The sequence below is a fragment of the Salvelinus alpinus genome, chromosome 7 (genome assembly GCF_045679555.1).
Source record: "Salvelinus alpinus chromosome 7, SLU_Salpinus.1, whole genome shotgun sequence".
NCBI lineage: Eukaryota > Metazoa > Chordata > Actinopteri > Salmoniformes > Salmonidae > Salvelinus > Salvelinus alpinus.
Genome location: NC_092092.1, coordinates 75,768,791 through 75,793,872, shown reverse-complemented (window position 1 = coordinate 75,793,872; position 25,082 = coordinate 75,768,791). Strand labels below are relative to the sequence as shown.

The window sequence follows — 25,082 nt, the reverse complement described above, 5'->3', positions numbered from 1 at the left end:
CTGATAATACTGTCAACTCTATTCTGTTCTGAGAATACTCTCAACTCTATTCTGTTCTGATAATACTGTCAACTCTATTCTGTTCTGAGAATACTCTCAACTCTATTCTGTTCTGAGAATACTCTCAGCTCTATTCTGTTCTGAGAATACTCTCAGCTCTGTTTTGTTCTGAGAATACTCTCAACTCTATTCTGTTCTGAGAATACTCTCAAATCTATTCTGTTCTGAGAATACTCTCAACTCTATTCTGTTCTGAGAATACTCTCAACTATATTCTGTTCTGAGAATACTCTCAACTCTATTCTGTTCTGAGAATACTCTCAACTCGATTCTGTTCTGAGAATACTCTCAACTCTATTCTGTTCTGAGAAAACTCTCAACTCTATTCTGTTCTGAGAATACTCTCAACTCTATTCTGTTCTGAGAATACTCTCAACTCTATTCTGTTCTGAGAATACTCTCAACTCTATTCTGTTCTGAGAATACTCTCAACTATATTCTGTTCTGAGAATACTCTCAGCTCTATTCTGTTCTGAGAATACTCTCAACTCTATTCTGTTCTGAGAATACTCTCAACTCTATTCTGTTCTGAGAATACTCTCAACTTTATTCTGTTCTGAGAATACTCTCAACTATATTATGTTCTGAGAATACTGTCAACTCTATTATGTTCTGAGAATACTCTCAACTCGATTCTGTTCTGAGAATACTTTCAACTCTATTCTGTTCTGAGAATACTCTCAACTCTATTCTGTTCTGAGAATACTCTCAACTCTATTCTGTTCTGAGAAAACTCTCAGCTCTATTTTGTTCGGAGAATACTCTCAACTCTATTCTGTTCTGAGAATACTCTCAACTCTATTCTGTTCTGAGAATACTCTCAAATCTATTCTGTTCTGAGAATACTCTCAACTCTATTCTGTTCTGAGAATACTCTCAACTCTATTCTGTTCTGAGAATACTCTCAACTCTATTCTGTTCTGAGAATACTCTCAACTCTATTCTGTTCTGAGAATACTCTCAACTCTATTCTGTTCTGAGAATACTCTCAACTCTATTCTGTTCTGAGAATACTCTCAACTCTATTCTGTTCTGAGAATACTCTCAGCTCTATTCTGTTCTGAGAATACTCTCAACTCTATTCTGTTCTGAGAATACTCTCAACTTGATTTTGTTCTGAGAATACTCTCAACTCTATTCTGTTCTGAGAATACTCTCAACTCTATTCTGAGAATACTCTCAACTCTATTCTGTTCTGAGAATACTCTCAACTCTATTCTGTTCTGAGAAAACACTCAGCTCTATTTTCTTCGGAGAATACTCTCAACTCTATTCTGTTCTGAGAATACTCTCAACTCTATTCTGTTCTGAGAATACTCTCAAATCTATTCTGTTCTGAGAATACTCTCAACTCTATTCTGTTCTGAGAATACTCTCAACTATATTCTGTTCTGAGAATACTCTCAACTCTATTCTGTTCTGAGAATACTCTCAACTCTATTCTGTTCTGAGAATACTCTCAACTCTATTCTGTTCTGAGAATACTCTCAACTCTATTCTGTTCTGAGAATACTCTCAACTATATTCTGTTCTGAGAATACTCTCAACTCTATTCTGTTCTGAGAATACTCTCAACTATATTCTGTTCTGAGAATACTCTCAACTCTATTCTGTTCGGAGAATACTCTCAACTCTATTCTGTTCTGAGAATACTCTCAACTATATTCTGTTCTGAGAATACTCTCAACTATATTCTGTTCTGAGAATACTCTCAACTATATTATGTTCTGAGAATACTCTCAGCTCTATTCTGTTCTGAGAATACTCTCAGCTCTGTTTTGTTCTGAGAATACTCTCAACTCTATTCTGTTCTGAGAATACTCTCAAATCTATTCTGTTCTGAGAATACTCTCAACTCTATTCTGTTCTGAGAATACTCTCAACTATATTCTGTTCTGAGAATACTCTCAACTCTATTCTGTTCTGAGAATACTCTCAACTCTATTCTGTTCTGATAATACTGTCAACTCTATTCTGTTCTGAGAATACTCTCAACTCTATTCTGTTCTGATAATACTGTCAACTCTATTCTGTTCTGAGAATACTCTCAACTCTATTCTGTTCTGATAATACTGTCAACTCTATTCTGTTCTGAGAATACTCTCAACTCTATTCTGTTCTGAGAATACTCTCAGCTCTATTCTGTTCTGAGAATACTCTCAGCTCTGTTTTGTTCTGAGAATACTCAACTCTATTCTGTTCTGAGAATACTCTCAACTCTATTCTGTTCTGAGAATACTCTCAACTCTATTTTGTTCTGAGAGTACTCTCAACTCTATTTTGTTCTGAGAATACTCTCAACTCTATTTTGTTCTGAAAATACTGTCAACTCTATTCTGTTCTGAGAATACTCTCAACTCTATTCTGTTCTGAGAATACTCTCAACTCTATTTTGTTCTGAGAGTACTCTCAACTCTATTCTGTTCTGAGAATACTCTCAACTCTATTCTGAGAATACTCTCAACTCTATTCTGTTCTGAGAATACTCTCAACTCTATTCTGTTCTGAGAAAACACTCAGCTCTATTTTCTTCGGAGAATACTCTCAACTCTATTCTGTTCTGAGAATACTCTCAACTCTATTCTGTTCTGAGAATACTCTCAAATCTATTCTGTTCTGAGAATACTCTCAACTCTATTCTGTTCTGAGAATACTCTCAACTATATTCTGTTCTGAGAATACTCTCAACTCTATTCTGTTCTGAGAATACTCTCAACTCTATTCTGTTCTGAGAATACTCTCAACTCTATTCTGTTCTGAGAATACTCTCAACTCTATTCTGTTCTGAGAATACTCTCAACTATATTCTGTTCTGAGAATACTCTCAACTCTATTCTGTTCTGAGAATACTCTCAACTATATTCTGTTCTGAGAATACTCTCAACTCTATTCTGTTCGGAGAATACTCTCAACTCTATTCTGTTCTGAGAATACTCTCAACTATATTCTGTTCTGAGAATACTCTCAACTATATTCTGTTCTGAGAATACTCTCAACTATATTATGTTCTGAGAATACTTTCAACTCTATTCTGTTCTGAGAATACTCTCAACTCTATTCTGTTCTGAGAATACTCTCAACTCTATTCTGTTCTGATAATACTGTCAACTCTATTCTGTTCTGAGAATACTCTCAACTCTATTCTGTTCTGATAATACTGTCAACTCTATTCTGTTCTGAGAATACTCTCAACTCTATTCTGTTCTGAGAATACTCTCAGCTCTATTCTGTTCTGAGAATACTCTCAGCTCTGTTTTGTTCTGAGAATACTCAACTCTATTCTGTTCTGAGAATACTCTCAACTCTATTTTGTTCTGAGAGTACTCTCAACTCTATTTTGTTCTGAGAATACTCTCAACTCTATTTTGTTCTGAAAATACTCTCAACTCTATTCTCTTCTGAAAATACTCTCAGCTCTATTCTGTTCTGAGAATACTGTCAACTCTATTCTGTTATGAGAATACTCTCAACTCTATTCTTTTCTGAGAATACTCTCAACTCTATTTTGTTCTGAGAATACTCTCAACTCGATTTTGTTCTGAGAATACTCTCAACTCGATTCTGTTCTGAGAATACTGTCAACTCTATTATGTTCTGAGAATACTCTCAACTCGATTCTGTTCTGAGAATACTTTCAACTCTATTCTGTTCTGAGAATACTCTCAACTCTATTTTGTTCGGAGAATACTCTCAACTCTATTCTGAGAATACTCTCAACTCTATTCTGTTCTGAGAATACTCTCAGCTCTATTCTGTTCTGAGAATACTCTCAGCTCTATTTTGTTCTGAGAATACTCTCAACTCTATTCTGTTCTGAGAATACTCTCAGCTCTATTTTTTTCTGAGAGTACTCTCAACACTATTTTGTTCTGAGAATACTCTCAACTCTATTTTGTTCTGAAAATACTCTCAACTCTATTCTGTTCTGAGAATACTCTCAGCTCTATTCTGTTCTGAGAATACTGTCAACTCTATTCTGTTATGAGAATACTCTCAACTCTATTCTTTTCTGTGAATACTTTCAACTCGATTTTGTTCTGAGAATACTCTCAACTCGATTCTGTTCTGAGAATACTCTCAACTCGATTCTGTTCTGAGAATACTCTCAATTCGATTCTGTTCTGAGAATACTCCCTAAACAATATTTCACATTTAAAAATACCTTGTGGACTTCATGTTTTGATTGTAGTCGCCTACGACCACTTGCGATTGGATGATCCTGCAGGTTGAACAGAAAAATGTAAGAAACATAATTATATTATATTTTTGGGGCGTTTTACCTCACAAAAAACCTACCACACCATTTTACAATCACAGTAAGAGACATACAATTCGCTTAGCCCCTTAGTACATTGCATGCCTGTCCCCTATTATAAGCCATACTACCCATTATACTAACCATTACTCTAGCTATATATTTAAATAGGCTATTAAGTTCTCTCTCCTCCCATTCATACTCCAGTTTGTGTCTATGTGAATGCCCTCTGGTAGATCAATGTTCGCGTCACCACCATGGACGCTGAGCTGGAGTTCGCCATCCTGCACAGCACCACTGGCAAACAACTCTTCAACCAGGTACATGGACAGACAGACTGACGGACGGACGGATGGACAGACGGACGGACAGACAGAAAGACGAACGGACAGACTGGCGGGCAGACAGACAGACAGAAGAACGGACAGACTGACAGACAGACAGACGAACAGACAGACTGGCGGACAGGCAGACGTACAGATAGACAGACAAATCTCTATTTCCTGCACTACGGACAATATTCTTCTTCTTCATTGTTGTGTAGATAGTGAAAACCATCGGGCTGAGAGAGACCTGGTTCTTTGGCCTACAGTACCAGGACAGCAAAGGCTTCTCTACCTGGCTCAAACTCAACAAGAGGGTGAGTACATCCTCACTACTCTGCTCAGACAGTAACAACATACAGAACTGTCTCACACACTTCCACGTTCATTCATTCATTCACTTATTTACTCACTCATGTTGTTGCAATTTCCCCAGGTGACAGCTCAGGATGTACGCAGGGAGAACCCTCTGTTGATAAAGTTCAGGGCCAAGTTCTACCCTGAAGACGTAGCTGAGGAACTGATCCAAGAGGCCACGCAACGACTTTTCTTCCTGCAGGTCATACACACAAGCGCACACACACATGAGCTGGCCAGACACACACACAAATCAAAGTTTATTTGTCACGTTCACAGGATACAACATGTGTGAACAGTACATAGAAATGTTTACTTACAAGCTCTTCCTCAACAATGCAATGTTCAATATCAAAGGTAAAAATCCCAAATAGGCTCTTATAAAGAGCACTGAGTCAATACTAGGTCACTCTCACTCAGATATCATATTAAAAACTGCAAGCATTTCTCCCCACCCTATGACAAAATGTGAAGAATTGCAGGAAATTAGCTGTAAAACTGAAGAAAATGTTCTACACCCCATGACAAAATCAGTAGAATTGCATGGAATTAGTTATACAATTGCTAAATCTTCTTTGCCCCATGTCAAAATGTGTAGAATTACAGCATTTCACTACAGCATTTCTCTACTAAAATGTCCCATTTTCTCTCCGCTGTCAAGAAGGGTCTACACAACATTTCACTTAGGAACATTTAAAACAACAAAATGTAATTTAGGACCCTCAAAAGGCCAGGGCCGGCTCTCAAAGTTGCCCATCTCTGTTGTAAATAATCAGAATTCATGTAAACATTGGAGTTGACCTCTTGGCACAACTTATGGGGTATGTTGAGCATAGGGACAGGGGACGTTGAGCCGCCTTGGGGGTAAGTCGGTGATGGTGTCCTGTGACAGTGGTTGCTGGTAGGTCAAAGTTGAATTCATGGAATGGGGGTGTGGTGTATGGTATATCTTAAATGTATACCTACATTCATATTGAGGCCCAGAGGCCCAGGTACATGTTCGTTATCTTTTTTGGCAATGTACTGTCGTGGAATTCTAATCATTAATGAGGAGAGACAAGGTCAATCACCAATCAGGATATTACTTTACTCAAAAGATATTAATAAAACAGCGAGTGAGGCTGGTCGACCAAACACTTTTGAGTAGCTCTGACATAGAACGAATGAATACAAATATCTTTTATAGCAAAGATATACACTCTTAGTCTACATGACAAACAACAGATGTGTGGAATGGGTCAAAATGTGAGACTTGATATATGAGAAAGGAGTTTCCCCCAGCCAGATAGCATTTGCTGTGAAGACTGTTCTTATTGTATAGAAACCAGAGTTTGGCCCCTGAGACAAGGTTCCTCATCACTATCCTCTCATACCCGAGCCGTCTCTCCCCGGTACCTTACAGAACTCTCTCCCCGGTACCTTACAGAACACAAACACCAACTCATTTTATCACCAACCCATTAAATCAATTGTCAGCGAATAAGCCTCAGAGGCTCCCCTCAGGTCACACAGACACAGATGAGCGAGTACTAATAGAAGCCTATGCTATTGCATAAAACAACCACTCGATGCAACATAATCTTGTAATTTCTCCACCATAGTACCTCTTCAATGTCATTCAGTCTATGTTTTTATCCCTTGCTGCTGCTCTAATGGACTTCTTCCCTTCTCTCATTTCCTTGGCTGCTCTCTGAAGAACCTCAAGGGGACTAGAACTCTGCTTGTTTTATGTTTGTATACACGGGGCATGAGGATGTTTGCTCTTTAACAATAAAAAAAAAAATACTATTTGAGTTCATATGCATGATACATTGCAAAAATACTATGCACATTATACATAAAACGGACAAAATGTAATCATCATTTGTATGGGGTACGGTGGCCATTGGCTCAACTTACTCCATGACCATTGGCTCAACTTACCCTAATGTCACGTTCCTGACCTGTTTTCCTTTGTTTTGTATTTATTTTAGTTGGTCAGGGCGTGAGTTGGGTGGGGTGTCTATGGTTGATTTTCTATGTTGGGATTTTGTGTTCGGCCTGGTATGATTCTCAATCAGAGACAGCTGTCAATCGTTGTCCCTGATTGAGAATCATACTTAGGCAGCCAGGGTTTCACTTGTGTTTTGTGGTTGTTTGTTCCTGTGGAGGTTTTGTTGCCACACAGGACGGTTTCGGTTTTGTCACGTTGGTTGTTTTTTGTATTTTGAAGTGTTTTGTTGACTTTCATTAAAAGAATGAACACTAACCACTCTGCGTTTTGGTCCACACCTTCTGTCAGCGAGGACAGCCGTAACAGAAACACCCACCACAGACGGACCAAGCGGAGTGGAGAAGGGCAGCGACAGCAGCAGAGACAGACAGAGGAATGGACATGGGAAGACGTCTTGAACGGCAAGGGTTGCTACACATGGGAGGAGATCCTGGCTGGAAAGGATCGCCTCCCATGGGAACAGCTGGAGGCAGCGAGGAGAGCAGAGGCAACCGGAGAGAGGAACCGGAGGTATGAGGGTACGCGGCTAGCACGGAAGCCCGAGAGGCTCACCCAAAAATGTCTTGGGGGGGAGCTAAAGGGGAGTGTGGTGAAGCCGGGTTGGATACCTGAGCCAACTCCCCGGGCTTACCGTGGAGTGAGAGGGCATCGTACTGGTCAGACACCGTGTTATGCGGTGGAGCGCACGGTGTCCCCAGTACGCGTGCTTAGCCCAGTGCGGGCTATTCCACCTTGCCGCACTGGTAGGGCTAGGTTGGGCATCGAGCCGGGTGCCATGAAGCCGGCCCAACATATCTGGCCTCCAGTACGTCTCCTCGGGCCGGCGTACATGGCACCAGCCTTACAGGTGGTGTCCCCGGTTCGCATGCATAGCCCAGTGCGGGCTATTCCACCTCGCCGCACGGGCAGGGCTACGGGGACCATTCAACCTGGTAAGGTTGGGGAGCCTCGGTGCTCAAGAGCGCGTGTCCTCCTTCACGGTCCGGTATATCCGGCGCCACCTTCCCGCCCCAGCCCAGTACCACCAGTGCCTACACCACGCACCAGGCTTCCAGTGCGTCTCCAGAGCCCTGTTCCTCCTCCACGCACTCTCCCTGTGGTGCGTGTCTCCAGTCCAGTGCCTCCAGTTCCGGCACCACGCATCAAGCCTCCTGTGTGTCTCCAGAGTCCTGTACGCACTGTTCCTTCTCCCCGTACTCGCCCTGATGTGCGTGCCCTCAGCCCGGTACCACCAGTGCCGGTACCACGCACCAGGCCTATAGTACGCCTTGAGAGTCCAGTGTGCCCTGTTGCTGCTCCCCGCACTAGCCTGAAGGTGCGTGTCCTTAGCCCGGTACCTCCAGTTCCGGCACCACGCACCAGGCCTACAGTGCGCTTCATCCGGCCAGAGCTGCCCGTCTGCCAAGCGCCATCTGAGCCATCCGTCTGCCCAGTGCCATCTGAGCCATCCGTCTACCCAGCGCCATCTGAGCCATCCGTCTGCCCAGTGCTATCTGAGCCATCCGTCTACCCAGCGCCATCTGAGCCATCCGTCTGCACAGCGCCATCTGAGCCATCCGTCTGTCCCGAGCCATTAGAGCCGCCCGTCTGTCCCGAGCCGTCAGAGCCGTTCGTCAGTCAGGAGCCACTAGAGCCATTCGTCAGTCAGGATCTGCCAGAGCCGCCAACCAGACAGGATCTGCCAGAGCCGCCAACCAGACAGGATCTGCCAGAGCCGCCAACCAGACAGGATCTGCCAGAGCCGCCAACCAGACAGGATCTGCCAGAGCCGCCAACCAGACAGGATCTGCCAGAGCCGCCAACCAGACAAGATCTGCCAGAGGAGCCAGCCAGCCAGGATCCGCCAGAGCCAGCCAGCCAGGATCCGCCAGAGCCAGCCAGCCAGGATCCGCCAGAGCCAGCCAGCCAGGATCCGCCAGAGCCAGCCAGCCAGGATCCGCCAGAGCCAGCCAGCCAGGATCCGCCAGAGCCAGCCAGCCAGGATCCGCCAGAGCCAGCCAGCCAGGATCCGCCCCTCAGTCCGGTGCTGCCCCTCAGTCCGGTGCTACCCCTCAGTCCGTTACTGCCCTTTGGAATAGTGGGATTGACATGGAGGGTGGATATTGGGAGGAGGCCACGGAAGCGGGGGTTGACTATGTTGGGGTGGGGACCACGACCAGCGCCAGAGCCGCCACCGTGGACAGACGCCCACCCAGACCCTCCCCTAGACTTTGTGCTGGTGCGCCCGGAGTTCGCACCTTAAGGGGGGGGTTCTGTCACGTTCCTGACCTGTTTTCCTTTGTTTTGTATTTATTTTAGTTGGTCAGGGAGTGAGTTGGGTGGGTTGTCTATGGTTGATTTTCTATGTTGGGATTTTGTGTTCGGCCTGGTATGATTCTCAATCAGAGACAGCTGTCAATCGTTGTCCCTGATTGAGAATCATACTTAGGCAGCCAGGGTTTCACTTGTGTTTTGTGGTTGTTTGTTCCTGTGGAGGTTTTGTTGCCACACAGGACGGTTTCGGTTTTGTCACGTTGGTTGTTTTTGTATTTTGAAGTGTTTTGTTGACTTTCATTAAAAGTATGAACACTAACCACTCTGCGTTTTGGTCCACACCTTCTGTCAGCGAGGACAGCCGTTTTGACTATTAAGGCAAACATTTTGACTATATTAACCCATACAGCTACAAGGATGCACTTTCATGCCAGGTTTAGGACCTCATATTGTAGCTTATAAAGACCCCCAACTGATCTATAGAACATCTTAAAACGATCTATTTTGGTTTAGATACAAGCATCATGAAACCTATAACACAGGTATTTACATTTGACTTTGTGCTAAATAAATACTGGGCCTAACTTGCTTACCACTTTTTCCATGTGGTTTCTTACTTCACAGACTCCATGAAATGATGACCTCTTCCTAAATATTTGGTCACATGATTCATTTTATGTATGGTTTCCTAGAAACAAGGGTGGCTCCACTTACCCCACTCTCCCCTACACATACATGTATATGTGTATAAGGATGTACACAGGTCAGACACACACAGGAGCTGGTCACACTGTTTGTCACTGCAGGTAAAGGAGGGCATCCTGAATGATGATATCTACTGTCCTCCTGAGACGGCTGTGCTGTTGGCCTCCTACTCTGTTCAGACCAAACATGGAGACTACAAGAAGGACTACCACTTCCCTGGTTACCTCAGCAGGGACAAGCTGCTTCCCCAGAGGTGTGTCGTCTCTCCCTGTCACCCTGTGTGACATACCTCAGCCCACAAACAGAAGCTAAACTGGTGAAACGGTCCACTGAATTTGTTGATCTTCTATGATCATTTTGAAGAGAGATCTATTCCAAGTCTCCCTGAACGTTCCTCTGATTGTTGTCTCCCATACTTAGATCAGTGTTGGGGTCAATTCCATTTCATTTAGCAGACACTCTTATACAGAGAGACTTACAGGAGCAATTAGGGTTAAGTGCCTTTCTCAAGGGCACATCAACAGATTTTTTTCACCTAGTCAGGATTTGAAACAGCAACCTTTTGGTTACTGGCCCAACGTTCTTAACCGCTAGTCTACCGTCCTCTCTCTACCCCCCTAATTGAACCCTTCTCGTGTCCTCTACCCCCCTAATTGAACCCTTCTCGTGTCCTCTACCCCCCTAATTGAACCCTTCTCGTGTCCTCTACCCCCTAATTGAACCCTTTTCGTGTCCTCTACCCCCCTAATAGAACCCTTCTCGTGTCCTCTACCCCCCTAATTGATCCTTCTCGTGTCCTCTACCCCCCTAATTGAACCCTTCTCGTGTCCTCTACCCCCTAATTGAACCCTTCTCGTGTCCTCTACCCCCCTAATTGACCCTTCTCGTGTCCTCTACCCCCCTAATTGAACCCTTCTCGTGTCCTCTACCCCCCTAATTGAACCCTTCTCGTGTCCTCTACCCCCTAATTGACCCTTCTCGTGTCCTCTACCCCCCTAATTGAACCCTTCTCGTGTCCTCTACCCCCCTAATTGACCCTTCTCGTGTCCTCTACCCCCCTAATAGAACCCTTCTCGTGTCCTCTACCCCCTAATTGACCCTTCTCGTGTCCTCTACCCCCCTAATTGAACCCTTCTCGTGTCCTCTACCCCCTAATTGACCCTTCTCGTGTCCTCTACCCCCCTAATTGAACCCTTCTCGTGTCCTCTACCCCCCTAATTGACCCTTCTCGTGTCCTCTACCCCCTAATTGAACCCTTCTCGTGTCCTCTACCCCCCTAATTGAACCCTTCTCGTGTCCTCTACCCCCCTAATTGAACCCTTCTCGTGTCCTCTACCCCCCTAATTGAACCCTTCTCGTGTCCTCTACCCCCCTAATTGAACCCTTCTCGTGTCCTCTACCCCCCTAATAGAACCCTTCTCGTGTCCTCTACCCCCCTAATTGACCCCTTCTCGTGTCCTCTACCCCCCTAATTGAACCCTTCTCGTGTCCTCTACCCCCCTAATTGAACCCTTCTCGTGTCCTCTACCCCCCTAATTGAACCCTTCTCGTGTCCTCTACCCCCCTAATTGAACCCTTCTCGTGTCCTCTACCCCCAGGGTTCTGGAGCAGCACAAGCTGAACAAAGAGCAGTGGGAGAACAGGATAAAGGTGTGGCATGAGGAGCACAAGGGGGTGCTGAGGTAAGATCACATGTCCTCTCTACTCACAGTCCAATCCAAGTTAACACTGGCTTACTTATATTACACTGATTGTATGTAGAATGTGCTAAGTATTACGTTAGCTGCATTCCCACTGATTTTCTGTGTGTGTCTGTATCTGGTCCTGTACATGTGTTTGTATCTGTCTGTCCCCAGGGAGGATGCCATGGTGGAGTATCTGAAGATAGCTCAGGATCTAGAGATGTATGGAGTCAACTACTTCAGCATCAACAACAGGAAGGGTTCAGAGCTGTGGCTGGGGGTAGACGCTCTGGGCCTCAACATATACCAGAACACTGACAGGTAGGAACCTTTAACTACATCTGAATTCCCCGTATGTTCATCATGATATTAGACTACTTTTGAAGTCTGAAAACATTGGATGAACTTTGATTTTGGAGTGAACTATCCTACAGTGTTTTCTTTATAGGATGACCCCTAAGATCGGCTTCCCATGGAGTGAGATCAGAAACATTTCCTTCAACGACAAGAAGTTTGTTATAAAGCCCATTGACAAGAAAGCACCGGTACATCACCTCTGTTTCTTTGTCTGCTGTATATTTGGTTATAATTCAAACCTCTGATAGAACCTGTTTGTTAAGTACAGAATAAAGGTCACTTTATTTTTTCAAGAGACACTGATAAGTACAAGAGGCACTGATAAGTACAAGAGGCACTGATAAGTACAAGAGGCACTGATAAGTACAAGAGACACTGATAAGTACAAGAGACACTGATAAGTACAAGAGGCACTGATAAGTACAAGAGGCACTGATAAGTACAAGAGGCACTGATAAGTACAAGAGGCACTGATAAGTACAAGAGGCACTGATAAGTACAAGAGGCACTGATAAGTACAAGAGGCACTGATAAGTACAAGAGACACTGATAAGTACAAGAGGCACTGATAAGTACAAGAGGCACTGATAAGTACATTTGTGGTGACTGGGTCTGTTCCAGGATGTTGTGTTCTACGCCCCTCGTCTACGGATCAACAAGCGTATCCTGGTGCTGTGCATGGGGAACCACGACCTGTACATGAGGAGGAGGAAGCCAGACTCCATCGAGGTCCAGCAGATGAAGGCCCAGGCCCGCGAGGAGAAGACTAAGAGACAGATGGAGAAGTGAGGACAGAGAGAGGGGGAAAGAGAGAGAGTGATAATGTTGTTAGCAGGTGTTTACTCATCCCTCATATCCCTCGTTCCAGAGCTCTGCTTGAGAGCGAGAAGAAGAAGAGAGAGAACGCGGAGAAGGAGACAGAGAAGATCGCCAGAGAAACCATGGAGCTGATGGGCAGACTGAAACAGATTGAGGAAGAGACCAAGAAAGCTCAGGAAGGTCAGACTCTTTCTGTCGTCTGACAGTGTGTGTGCTGTATGGGTGTGCGTTCATATTCTGTGTGTGTGTGTGTGTGTGTGTGTGTGTGTGTGTGTGTGTGTGTGTGTGTGTGTGTGTGTGTGTGTGTGTGTGTGTGTGTGTGTGTGTGTGTGTGTGTGTGTGTGTGTGTGTGTGTGTGTGTGTGTGTGTGTGTGTGTGTGTGTGTAGAGCTGGAGGAGCAGACTCGCAGGGCCCTGGACCTGGAGAAGGAGAGGACGTTTGCTCAGGAGGAGGCAGAGCGTCTGGAGAAGGAGCGCAAGGCAGCGGAAGAGGCCAAGGCATCCCTCCTACAGCAGTCAGAGAGCCAGATGAAGAACCAGGAGAACCTGGTACACACACACACACACACACACACACACACACACACACACACACACACACACGGACAGTCAGACAGCCACACAGACAGACAGACACCACACACAGACACATGCACAGACAGTCAGACAGCCACACACAGACAGACACCACACACAGACAGTCAGACAGCCACACACAGACAGACACCACACACAGACACATTAGGAGGCTCCTGTATTATTCTAAGGTTCTCTTTCCAGGCCACTGAGCTGGCTGAGCTGACCCCTAACATCTCCCTTCTGGAGGACGTAAAGACGGAGAAGGACGACGACACAAAGAGGTGGCAGAAAAGGGTGAGAGAGAATAAATTAATGTGTGTGTGTGTTGGCGCAACCCTCTATCTAACTACAGTCCTTCAATTTGAGCGAGCATGTGTGTGTGTGTGTGTGTGTGTGTGTGTGCGTGCGTGCGTGCGTGCGTGCGTGCGTGCGATAGGGTAATCCACTGTGAGCGGTCATGTGTGTGTGTTTGTCGTCAGACGGTCATGGTGGAGGTTGATTTGGAGCGGGCCAAAGAAGTTGTGAAGACTAAAGACATCCAGGACTGTGTGCAGGGGGACCACGACGAGACCGACGAGAGCAGCGCCGAGGCCAGCGCCGAGCTGACATCACCAGGCATGGTCAGAGACCGCAGCGAGGAGCAACGCATGACGGAGGCTCAGAAGAACAAACGGCTACAGAAACACCTCAAGGTCAGAAACACCTAGGGGAACTCTAGGAACTTTTTTCCCATTAGTCCCACAAAATGTTTTGCATTGTCAGTAGTCAAGTTTTCAAGAAGCAAAGTGTCACTGGCCAGCAGTCAAGTTTTCAAGAAGCAAAGTGTCACTGGGACACATCATCGTGATGACGTGAACACTGCTTCCTGAAAGTCCAATATCTTGAAAACTTGGTTGCTGACATGCTAATCATTTTGGAACTGTATCATCATTTACATTTACATTTTACATTTTACATCAGTGGACTAATCAAACAAATACCACAAGATAGTTTTTGAGTGGAGTTCCCCTTTAACCCATGAACTTTAACCCTAACCCATGACCCTAATTCATGACCATAACAGAGGCCCAGAAGAATGAATGGCTATACAAAGGTCAGACCCTACCTTAACATATAACCTATGACCCTAACCTAACAATAACCCTTTATACCTGGTTGGGTTCCATCCTGACTAAATTTAAAAATGTCCTCCCGCTCTGAGCTGAGAGATATGGTTCTGAGACCACATGTTCTACACATGTCCTACACATGTTCTACACATGTCCTACACATGTCCTACACATTCCTTCCAATGTTTTAGTACATTATGTTGATGCTCCACCAGTTTATTTGTGTCCTTGTTGTCCGTTTGTCCTCAGGCCCTGAGTAGTGAGTTGGCCAGCGCTCGAGACGACAGTAAGAACACTCCCAACGACCTGATCCACGCGGAGAACGTTAAGGCCGGCCGGGACAAGTACAGGACCATCCGTCAGATACGACAAGGCAACACCAAGCAACGCATCGACGAGTTCGAGTCCATGTGAGAGAGAGAGAATGAGTGAATGAGAGAGAGAGAGAACAAGAGTCTGTACTGAATATATGTATTTGAATGGAAGTCATATAGGCAGGTACAGTGTAATTATAACGTCAACATTGCTTTATTGACTTTGTAAGCACCCACTGCCTCTCCCCAGTAGCGTTTTGTCTACCGTGACTAAAGATTGCCATCTACTGGCTGTAACGTATTACATTTATGTTTGCTAAAGTCAAATTCTGTCGACTACAGACTGTAGGCGACTAGTACAACAATCAAAGTGAGTGATTATATTATTACTACATCGTCATTTCTGCTGCTTTTGGTTTTTGCAATCTTGAAATGCATCTATGCAAAATAATCCTTAGCTGATACACTATTAAAAAACATATTTTTCTGTATGCATAGTTTAGTGAGAGGAACGATTTGAGGTTATTTACAATATTTACAAACGGATGTCATTTCGCAGATATAAATGAGCACCAAATTTGTTAAGTGTTTTGCTATGAGTCAAATAAATACCATTAACCAACATTGAATATGTGTTGCATGCTGTGCATATAGCTACTGTTTCACTCTGGTCATCTGTTATGATTGTCACTCTCGTCATCTGTTATAGGCTGTTATGATTGACCTGTGTGTGTTTGTGTGTCTGCAGTGTGTGTGTCATGTGTTTGTCTGCAGTGTGTGTCATGTGTTTGTGTGTGTGTGTGTCATGTGTTTGTGTTTGTGTCTGCAGTGTTTGTGTGTGTGTGTGTCTGCAGTATGTGTGTGACATTTGTTTGTAAGGAGTGTGTGTTTTTCAGTAGGCCTGTTATGACTGATAGTAAACAGTAAGCGCTGTAAAAAAAAATATATATATTTTGATTCGACGTAGAATTGTAAGGCAACCAGCTGCAATAGGATTGTGAGTTTGTTCAACAAGAATGTTCTCGAGCAAAACTCACAATCCTATTGCAGCTGGCTGCCTGACGTTGAATCAACATCGTCTTTTAGTTTTTTAAAGTGTTATGAAATCTGAGGTCTACTACGCTGGAAGACAAGATCCCTCTCTGGGGAAAATACAGTTATCTTCTGTGGGAAGTAGGCCATTGAACAGCTCAGTTACAAGAGCAGACTCCCAGTTAGTGAATTCATCTTAAAATTGTTTAATATTTAACCATTATTTAACTAGGCAAGTCAGTTAAGAACAAATTCTTATTTTACAATGACGGCCTAAACCTTCCCCTAACCTGGACGACGCGGGGCCAATTGTGCGCTGCACTATGGGACTCCCGATCACGGCCGGTTGTGATACAGCCCGGGATCGAACCAGGATCTGTAGTGACGCATTGCGCCACTCAAGAGCACATATAGTTAGGTGGGACAACCAGTTTCAGTCATAGTAAGTACATTTTTCAGGAAAATAAGTTACGTTGTAAGATAGGCTACATAAGTTCAAAATGCTGTCATAACAGATGCCATATAATTGTTAGTCATCTTATGACAGCTGACACGTTGCTGTCATGTGACACAAACAGAACAACGGATGTGCCATAGCGCTCATTCACTGTTTCTAAACAGATTACAGGAGTGTCTGTGGGTCAGAAAAACACGGACAACTCACTATTGTTGTGTTATTGCACTGGAGGAAGAGGAAGAGGAAGAGTGCACACGTCTGTTTTGACTGTGAGATAAGACGAACCAGCAACAACACTCAGTCTCTCTACAACTTTATTAAAAATATATTTTAAATATACTTTACAGTCAGAATTGTAACGGTCAAATAAGTAACTGATAGATGTAGAACACGGTGTTATAAACACACAATAATAACACGGTAGAGAATGCACTTTACCCTACACGAGTCACAACTTGGACACGCGCCAGCGTTTCCTTCCCCGAGGTCACAACGAATGAGCGAAACGCAGAGGCGTAGAAGGGATTTGTTGTTCATGTACTGTAGTCTCCCGTAGTTCAGCTCGGGGAGGTTATAGGTGGTGGCCCGACATAACGACATAACAGGAGTCTCTGGTTACACGGTTACGTTACGATTTAACGTAGTTGCGTCTACTCTCCCCACGGGAAAAAATGTAGTAGCTCCTCGTGCTTTAGGCCTACTGTGAAAACCGGAGACCTCGAGAGCGCGTCTTTTTTTGGAACTGTCCGCGCCTAGGAAGAAATCAAAACAACAATGCAGAGTTGCACCAATATATCAGATACAGCCAAGGAGTTATGTGACGCGGTGTCAGTGTCTTTAGGTTTGAGTTCGCAGTTAAACGAGATAGTGGATAATGGACGGAGCGGCCCTGCCTTCTCTGCAGACAGCGGCCCAAATCATGGAAACCGTTTTTCAGTCTCCGAGGAGTCATCTCCAGAGTTTGGAGCTGGCGCAAGTATGACCTCAGAGTTAACCACCCAGATGCAGAGGAAAACGATACTTCAATCAAATGAACTCAGGCCATCGTTCGAGGTACATCAAGACATTTGTGGACAAAATTATGTCGGTTTTTTACAGACCCTGGAGCGCGAAAGGGACAGCGCATGGAAGGTGACGAGGCCTATGCACGAGTTGGAAATGGCCCGAGGTCTCCGTAAAAACTCGGACATGTTCGTGAATCTGGATAACGCTAATGCGCTCTCCGTGCCCTCTCAGTTTGACGAACTGTTACCTTTAAATTCTCCATTCCGTAAAGACGCCCCAGACACGTTATTCGGTAGGGATTATACGGATCCATCGACCGTCAATGGCCTCATCAAAAGCAGCCTTAACACAACCGAACCAGGGCACGAGGGACCCTGTCCGGTGGCGGGTGGATCTTGGTTCTGTAAATATTTGGACAACGGAAATTGCATGTCTTGTGGAGCACGTAAAGTCTGTCCCCCTGGGGTTAACTATCAGGACTATGACCATGGGATGTCACAAGAGGGTCGTGTCCAGGAGCAAAGTTACCAAAGTGTGATGCATGAAAGCGGTCTTCAACAAGTGTATCACTCCGCTATCAAGAAGGAGAGTTCTGGATGGATGGGTGCTGACGCCAGACTGAGGTAGATATACTCTTTATAAGACATTTTATTTAAATTGTTTCTTTGTTTGTTTTCACATAAGACCAAGCGGACCAGAGGCAAGTCAATGGGAGCTTCTCTAACTATGTAATCATAACAAAACAACAGTAATATCAGATGTTATAATATGTCAAATTCAATGAAGCAAAAAGGCACGAGGGGGTGTGGTATATGGCCTTAGCTGTGGTATATTGGCCATATCTGGTTAGAGTTAGAGCGTTGGATTTGTAACTGAACGGTTGCAAGATCGAATCCCCGAGCTGACAAGATAAAAATCTGTCGTTCTGCCCCATGAACAAGGTAGTTAACTCACTGTTCCCAGGCTGTCATTGAAAATAAGAATTTGTTCTTAACTGACTTGCCTAGTTAAATAAATATACCGCAAACTCCTGAGCAGTAAAAAATAAACGTTTTGTCATACCCATGGTATACTGTCTGATACCATGCCTGTCAGCCAATCAGCATTCAGATCTCAAACCACCCAGATTATAATAACATTTATGCTATCTGTTATAATGACCTAATTCCCTGCACCAGCTGCCACAGAGACTCACTACAATATCCCCATGCTGGAGAGGACAGACTGCAAGTGATAGGTTATTGCCACTGTCCTTTCCAGCTTGGCCGGTCTCATGACTACTACTCAGCAGTGTGTCTGGCTCTGACACCACCTTTTACCTTCCTAACCAGTGTTTATTTAATGAGTATTAGAGTAATAGGCTTCCAGCTGACTTTCCTCTGGCCTTCAACTAACCAGGTGTATTTGGTCTCAATCCACAAGGCCCAGTAGGACATTAGACAACACTCACCACTTAAAGATGCACTATGCAGAAATCGCTCAGACATTTCCTGGTTGATAAAATTCTAATAGTTTGCTTAATTTCAGTTAATGTGATAAAACAAGCAAGTAAAGTGTAGAAAATAACTGTACCATCTAAACCGCTGTGAAATATATTTTCCATAACCAAAAAAATTGTATTTTCAGCTGTTGGAAGCTGGTGCACAAAAACGAAACTTAAGAATGGGAAGCATAGAAATAGTACACATAGAACAGATCTACCGCTTCTTAGACTGGCTTTCAATGAGAATGACAGATCTATAACTTACATTTCAATGTGAATTTGGTCGGGTTGCCCAAAAAGTTATATATTACAGCTTTAATAATAATATCAGACTTATTGCCAAGGCTGTGGGGTGATGGTCCATCAAAGATCTAGTAGCGGATATTGATCAAGTTGAATTAATTCACATTCAAGGACCATTTCATTTATAGAAAGGCTATCCAAGGTCAAACCAACTTTGACACAGTCGCACACCAGCTTACTGACAGTAATTGGCAAAATAATTTGTCTCCCTCTTTCCACCTGCAAACACACACCAGGTACCCACATCAAACCACACCCCGAAACCAACTCACGTTTGAATTCAGTCATGGTCCCTAGCATTTTTTAATTAACCAAATTTAAAACGAGGCCAAATCAGGAAGTGCAGTCGCCTTTTAAACGGGTAGCTGGCTAATTTAAAATGTAAAGTTTGTCAGATTTGTTATACCTCAAAAGTAGTGTAATATTGATCTGAGCCCGTATTCCACACCATCTGGTTAACAGATTCTGCTGTTAACAGAATTAGAAAGAACCTGCATGACTCAATCCCACATCAATAGGCAGGTATGTGCATATAGGCAGGTATAGGCAGGTAGGTGCGTTTCAGATGTGAGGGTGTAGCTGTAAGATCTGAAATAGTGTTAGGTGTGTGTTGGGTGATTTCAGGTCAATGTATGTATGTACATCTGTGTGTGTTTCTGTGTGTGTATGTCTGTGTGTGTGTGTGTGTGTGTGTGTGTGTGTGTGTGTGTGTGTGTGTGTGTGTGTGTGTGTCTGTGTGTGTCTGTGTGTGTGTCTGTGTGTGTGTGGTTATGAAGTGTAGCTGTAAGATCTAAAAGAGAGTTACCCACATGTTAGGTGTGTGTTTACAGATATGTGTGTGTTTACAGGTGTGTGTGTGTGTGTTTACAGAGATGTGTGTGTTTACAGGTGTGTGTGTGTGTGTTTACAGGTGTGTGTGTGTGTTTACAGAGATGTGTGTGTTTACAGGTGTGTGTGTGTTTACAGATGTGTGTGTGTTTACAGGTGTGTGTGTGTTTACAGATGTGTGTGTGTTTACAGATGTGTGTGTGTTTACAGATGTGTGTATATGTTGCCAGTGAGAGTATCTGTAAGATCTGAAAGAGTGTTAGGTGTTTACAGATGTGTGTGTGTTTCAGATGTGAGGATATGTTGCCAGTGTATTTCTCTGACCGGAGGGTGTGTAAGGTATGTGGAGACGAGGCATCAGGCTGTCACTATGGAGCTGTTACCTGTGGGAGCTGCAAGGTGTTCTTCAAGAGGGCTGCAGAGGGTGAGCCATACACACACACATGCATGCACTCACATATATCACTTTGTTTACATTCATTTTACTAGGCTAGTCAGTTAAGAACAAATTCTTAATTACAATGATGGCCAAACCCTAACCCGGACGACCCTGGGCCAATTGTGCGCCGCCTTATGGGACTCCCAATCACAGCCGGTTGTGATACAGCCTGGAATCGAACCAGGGTCTGTAGTGACGCCTCTGGCACTGAGAAGCAGTGCCTTAGACCGCTGCACCACTCGGGAGCCCCATGCACACACACACACACACACACACACACACACACACACACACACACACACACACACACACACACACACACACACACACACACACACACACACACACACACACACACACACACACACACACACACACACCACACACACACACACGTTTGTTTTACTATCCTTGTGGGGACCAAACAATTGATTCCCATTCAAAATCCTATGTTCCCTAACTGTAACTCTTACACCTAACCCCTAACCCTAAAATAGCCTTTTCTCTTGTGGGTACTGGAGAAATGTCCCCACATCTGAATTGTCCTTGTTTTACTATCCTTGTGAGGACTTCTGGTCCCCCACAAGGACTTCTGGTCCCCCACAAGGACTTCTGGTCCCCACAAGGACTTCTGGTCCCCACAAGGATAGTAAAACCTAAAAACACCCTCGCAGGTGCACTCACACACACATACAGGAAATGGGATATCCAATTCCCCTGTAGCGGCCTTGTTTGTTATTGTGTCCCCAGGTAAGCAGAATCACCTGTGCGCCAGCCGTAACGACTGCACCATCGACAAGCTGAGGAGGAAGAACTGTCCTTCCTGTCGTCTCAACAGATGCTTCCGGTCTGGAATGAGCCTCAAAGGTAACAACTTTTACTATAATATACATGACTGTTAAATGGGGAGAGGGAGAGAAAGAGATCATGAAAAAGGGGGAGAAGAGGGGAGCAGAGATAAAGAGGGGGAGAAGGCTAGACACACCTACTTGTATTTTGGTTACAGGGTCTTTGAAAAAGCAGGAATCATGACTAGGGCTTTAGGTAGGTTTTAATTTACCATGTGTTTTACTCCCTATCCAGTGACTTTCATTGGTAGAAGTTTCGGAGGAAAAAAGCAGCTGCTTTTCAGGCTGCCTTTGGGGAGTTTTGACAGCATGTAGCTACTTTTCTCAATTCTGCCACACACAAGAGTGGGAGAAGCGGTCTGTGCAAAAGAAGTCACAGCAATGGTGCACACACAGACAGAGAAGCACCAGGGGAGGGGGTGTGCGGTGAGAGAGGAGGGGAAAACGTTACGTCGGGGAGTGCAGCTGTGCCGCAGCAAGGCAAAATGGTGCTGTGAAGTCGTCGTGGCAACAGCAAAACGTCATCTAGAGAGAACTCAAGGGGCCAATAGCAGATATCACTGAACAATAGTTGGCAACACTGTGTAGTGATTTCAGATGTGGCACCACAGGTCTCAGAGTGGCGGGGGGGGGGGGGGGGGGGGTTCCTGGGGCTCAGAGTGGCGGGGGGGGGGGGGGGGGGGGGTTTCCTGGGGCTCAGAGTTTTCCTGATCTGGTAGTCGGCTAACCTAAAGGGTACTACACAGAAATCTGAAACGGTGGCGACGTAGCATAGTGTCTCGACGTTGCTTTTTTGTTATTAAAGGGGAGGCTCCTTGTAGTGCGCACTGACATTCGACGGACCCCTCCTGCGGGGGCAGTGTTGTGAAGGCAATGAAGTTTGCTTGGTTCTTTGATCTGATCAACAGTAAAGGCTATAGGCTATGCATCAAAGAAGCCTATTTTGCATTGATAAGAAAATATAATCTAAGCTACTGTTCAAACAATAAACCAAACAACATTGTAGCCTTGTTAGAATCTACCCAAAAAGGTATTTTGTTTAGCAGTAATAACTTGTGATTACAGGTTATTGTGAAATGGTAGAAACTGCTGTAGGCTACTCTAGTCCTCTAGCTTTCTTCTCCTTGATCAAAACATGCACTTCTATTTTTAGCTGATGTGGGAGTAAATACACAAGCAGCGTATCCAACTGGGATAAGGTTTTAGGTTACACCGGCAAGTAGAAGAATATTACCTGGGTATATTTTTGTATTATTAATCATATTCCGTTTTTTTATTTTTTATATACAAAACTAAAATCCCGCTCCACCCACGTACACGCAAGTAGATCAACGGAGTGGAGCTTGTAGTAAACCTAACCAACTCCAGATCGCTAGTTCTAGTGTATGTCATAGTAATAAATCAGCTGTAAGGTCATTAAAACAACTCCAGATCCCTAGTTCTAGTGTATGTCATAGTAATAAATCAGCTGTAAGGTCATTAAAACAACTCCAGATCCCTAGTTCTAGTGGATGTCATAGTAATAAATCAGCTGTAAGGTCATTAAAACAACTCCAGATCCCTAGTTCTAGTGGATGTCATAGTAATAAATCAGCTGTAAGGTCATTAAAACAACTCCAGATCCCTAGTTCTAGTGTATGTCATAGTAATAAATCAGCTGTAAGGTCATTAAAACAACTCCAGATCCCTAGTTCTAGTGTATGTCATAGTAATAAATCAGCTGTAAGGTCATTAAAACAACTCCAGATCCCTAGTTCTAGTGGATGTCATAGTAATAAATCAGCTGTAAGGTCATTAAAACAACTCCAGATCCCTAGTTCTAGTGGATGTCATAGTAATAAATCAGCTGTAAGGTCATTAAAACAACTCCAGATCCCTAGTTCTAGTGGATGTCATAGTAATAAATCAGCTGTAAGGTCATTAAAACAACTCCAGATCCCTAGTTCTAGTGGATGTCATAGTAATAAATCAGCTGTAAGGTCATTAAAACAACTCCAGATCCCTAGTTCTAGTGGATGTCATAGTAATAAATCAGCTGTAAGGTCATTAAAACAACTCCAGATCCCTAGTTCTAGTGGATGTCATAGTAATAAATCAGCTGTAAGGTCATTAAAACAACTCCAGATCCCTAGTTCTAGTGGATGTCATAGTAATAAATCAGCTGTAAGGTCATTAAAACAACTCCAGATCCCTAGTTCTAGTGGATGTCATAGTAATAAATCAGCTGTAAGGTCATTAAAACAACTCCAGATCCCTAGTTCTAGTGGATGTCATAGTAATAAATCAGCTGTAAGGTCATTAAAACAACTCCAGATCCCTAGTTCTAGTGGATGTCATAGTAATAAATCAGCTGTAAGGTCATTAAAACAACTCCAGATCCCTAGTTCTAGTGGATGTCATAGTAATAAATCAGCTGTAAGGTCATTAAAACAACTCCAGATCCCTAGTTCTAGTGTATGTCATAGTAATAAATCAGCTGTAAGGTCATTAAAACAACTCCAGATCCCTAGTTCTAGTGGATGTCATAGTAATAAATCAGCTGTAAGGTCATTAAAACAACTCCAGATCCCTAGTTCTAGTGTATGTCATAGTAATAAATCAGCTGTAAGGTCATTAAAACAACTCCTGGAAAAACTCTAGGAAGGATGAAAACATGAAAACCCTTTACACATAGAGAACAACTGGGTTGGACAGAGACTAACAGGGCTGAGCTGGCTGTGTATGGTGTTGTATGGCCTTTACATCTGTAATTAAAAAGATACTCATACAGTGTCATCACTATTGTGTTAATTGATTAATTCAAGCCAATCATTTTGGATTAAAAAGGCCTTAGGTAGCCTACACGAAGTTTGATCACATTCACATTTTCTCAGAACACAAATAAATTGGCCTATTTTAGGCTATAGATGCATAGCTCAGGCTATAAAACATGTACGTTTCCCCCGGCCCAGATGGGATCAGAGGGCTCAGGCTATAAAACATGTACGTTTCCCCCGGCCCAGATGGGATCAGAGGGCTCAGGCTTCTCTAGGCTACCTGGATCAGTACTGACATATTTCATAATTATCATTATGTTGTTTTATCAGATATTATGCATTTTACCACAAATTCCACAAAATTCTCATCACCGCAACGATCCCAAAAAAGTAATAAACAAATCAATTGCCAATATTTTTTACATTGCTTCCCGAATGAAAATGCCTGATTTAAAAAAAAAATAACACTGAAAATAAAAATATTCAAAATTAAATTATACAATTATAATTCAATTAAATTTGACTTTTTTCTAAATTTGAGCTTGTTAGCCATTTCAGTAATGAAAAGGCCAAATGGGGTAAAGGGGTTGTTTGAGAATTAGAACCTCATTCTGAAGGCATATAAGTAGATAAATTAAATTCTACTACTCCTCTAGATAGGCATCATGGGTGAATAAAGCTTTATGGAGTTTCTACAGGAAGTTGAAAAAGTGTTACGGTAATGATTTGCACGTAATAAATATTATAGTTTAATGTAAACTTCAACTAGTATAAAATGTTTATGATTTATGGATAGGGATGCACATTTTGGGGTAATTTCAGAGGTGGAAACTTTCCGTGGAAATTAACTGGAATATATGGGAATTAACGGAAATATATGCAAATGAATAGTGATACCATTTAAATGTAGATGTTTTTTGCATTGGATATATTTACCATATCATATGGAGACAGAAACATAAACCTTTTACCTTAACATAAGTAGACATAATTGCAAATGATTAAATCCTTCCAATAGAAATAAAAAAAACATTTTGTTTCTCATTGAACTTGAATTAAATTAGTTGACTCTTCACATGGGATGATTTCACTGGACAACAAAATAAAGGGAATAATGAATGATCCT

At 43.4% G+C, this 25,082-nt stretch overlaps 2 protein-coding genes and 1 long non-coding RNA gene across 4 annotated transcripts in view; 2 read left to right on the top strand and 1 right to left on the bottom strand.

Moving 5' to 3' along the window:
- The window catches only part of LOC139581681 (moesin-like), a 33,807-nt gene extending 18,380 nt beyond the window's left edge, over nucleotides 1-15,427 (top strand). Inside the window, exons 2-14 of the mRNA XM_071411694.1 lie at nucleotides 4,552-4,635; nucleotides 4,860-4,955; nucleotides 5,075-5,197; nucleotides 10,048-10,199; nucleotides 11,545-11,628; nucleotides 11,803-11,949; nucleotides 12,077-12,173; nucleotides 12,607-12,770; nucleotides 12,854-12,984; nucleotides 13,192-13,352; nucleotides 13,584-13,676; nucleotides 13,862-14,074; nucleotides 14,741-15,427. Coding sequence (XP_071267795.1) covers nucleotides 4,552-4,635; nucleotides 4,860-4,955; nucleotides 5,075-5,197; nucleotides 10,048-10,199; nucleotides 11,545-11,628; nucleotides 11,803-11,949; nucleotides 12,077-12,173; nucleotides 12,607-12,770; nucleotides 12,854-12,984; nucleotides 13,192-13,352; nucleotides 13,584-13,676; nucleotides 13,862-14,074; nucleotides 14,741-14,905 — 1,710 coding nt within the window. The 3' untranslated portion in view covers nucleotides 14,906-15,427. The remainder of the gene's footprint in view (nucleotides 1-4,551; nucleotides 4,636-4,859; nucleotides 4,956-5,074; nucleotides 5,198-10,047; nucleotides 10,200-11,544; nucleotides 11,629-11,802; nucleotides 11,950-12,076; nucleotides 12,174-12,606; nucleotides 12,771-12,853; nucleotides 12,985-13,191; nucleotides 13,353-13,583; nucleotides 13,677-13,861; nucleotides 14,075-14,740) is intronic.
- On the bottom strand, nucleotides 12,240-17,702 carry LOC139581682 (uncharacterized). The gene is made up of 2 exons (XR_011676266.1): nucleotides 17,547-17,702; nucleotides 12,240-12,751 (listed from the first exon to the last, which is right to left on the bottom strand). It is a non-coding gene; the product is annotated as an uncharacterized lncRNA (long non-coding RNA).
- The window catches only part of LOC139581680 (progesterone receptor-like), a 28,115-nt gene continuing 19,789 nt past the window's right edge, over nucleotides 16,757-25,082 (top strand). For both annotated transcript variants that reach the window (XM_071411693.1, XM_071411692.1), the window contains exons 1-3: nucleotides 16,757-17,922; nucleotides 20,204-20,337; nucleotides 21,103-21,219. In XM_071411693.1, coding sequence (XP_071267794.1) covers nucleotides 17,069-17,922; nucleotides 20,204-20,337; nucleotides 21,103-21,219 — 1,105 coding nt within the window. In that variant the 5' untranslated portion in view covers nucleotides 16,757-17,068. The remainder of the gene's footprint in view (nucleotides 17,923-20,203; nucleotides 20,338-21,102; nucleotides 21,220-25,082) is intronic.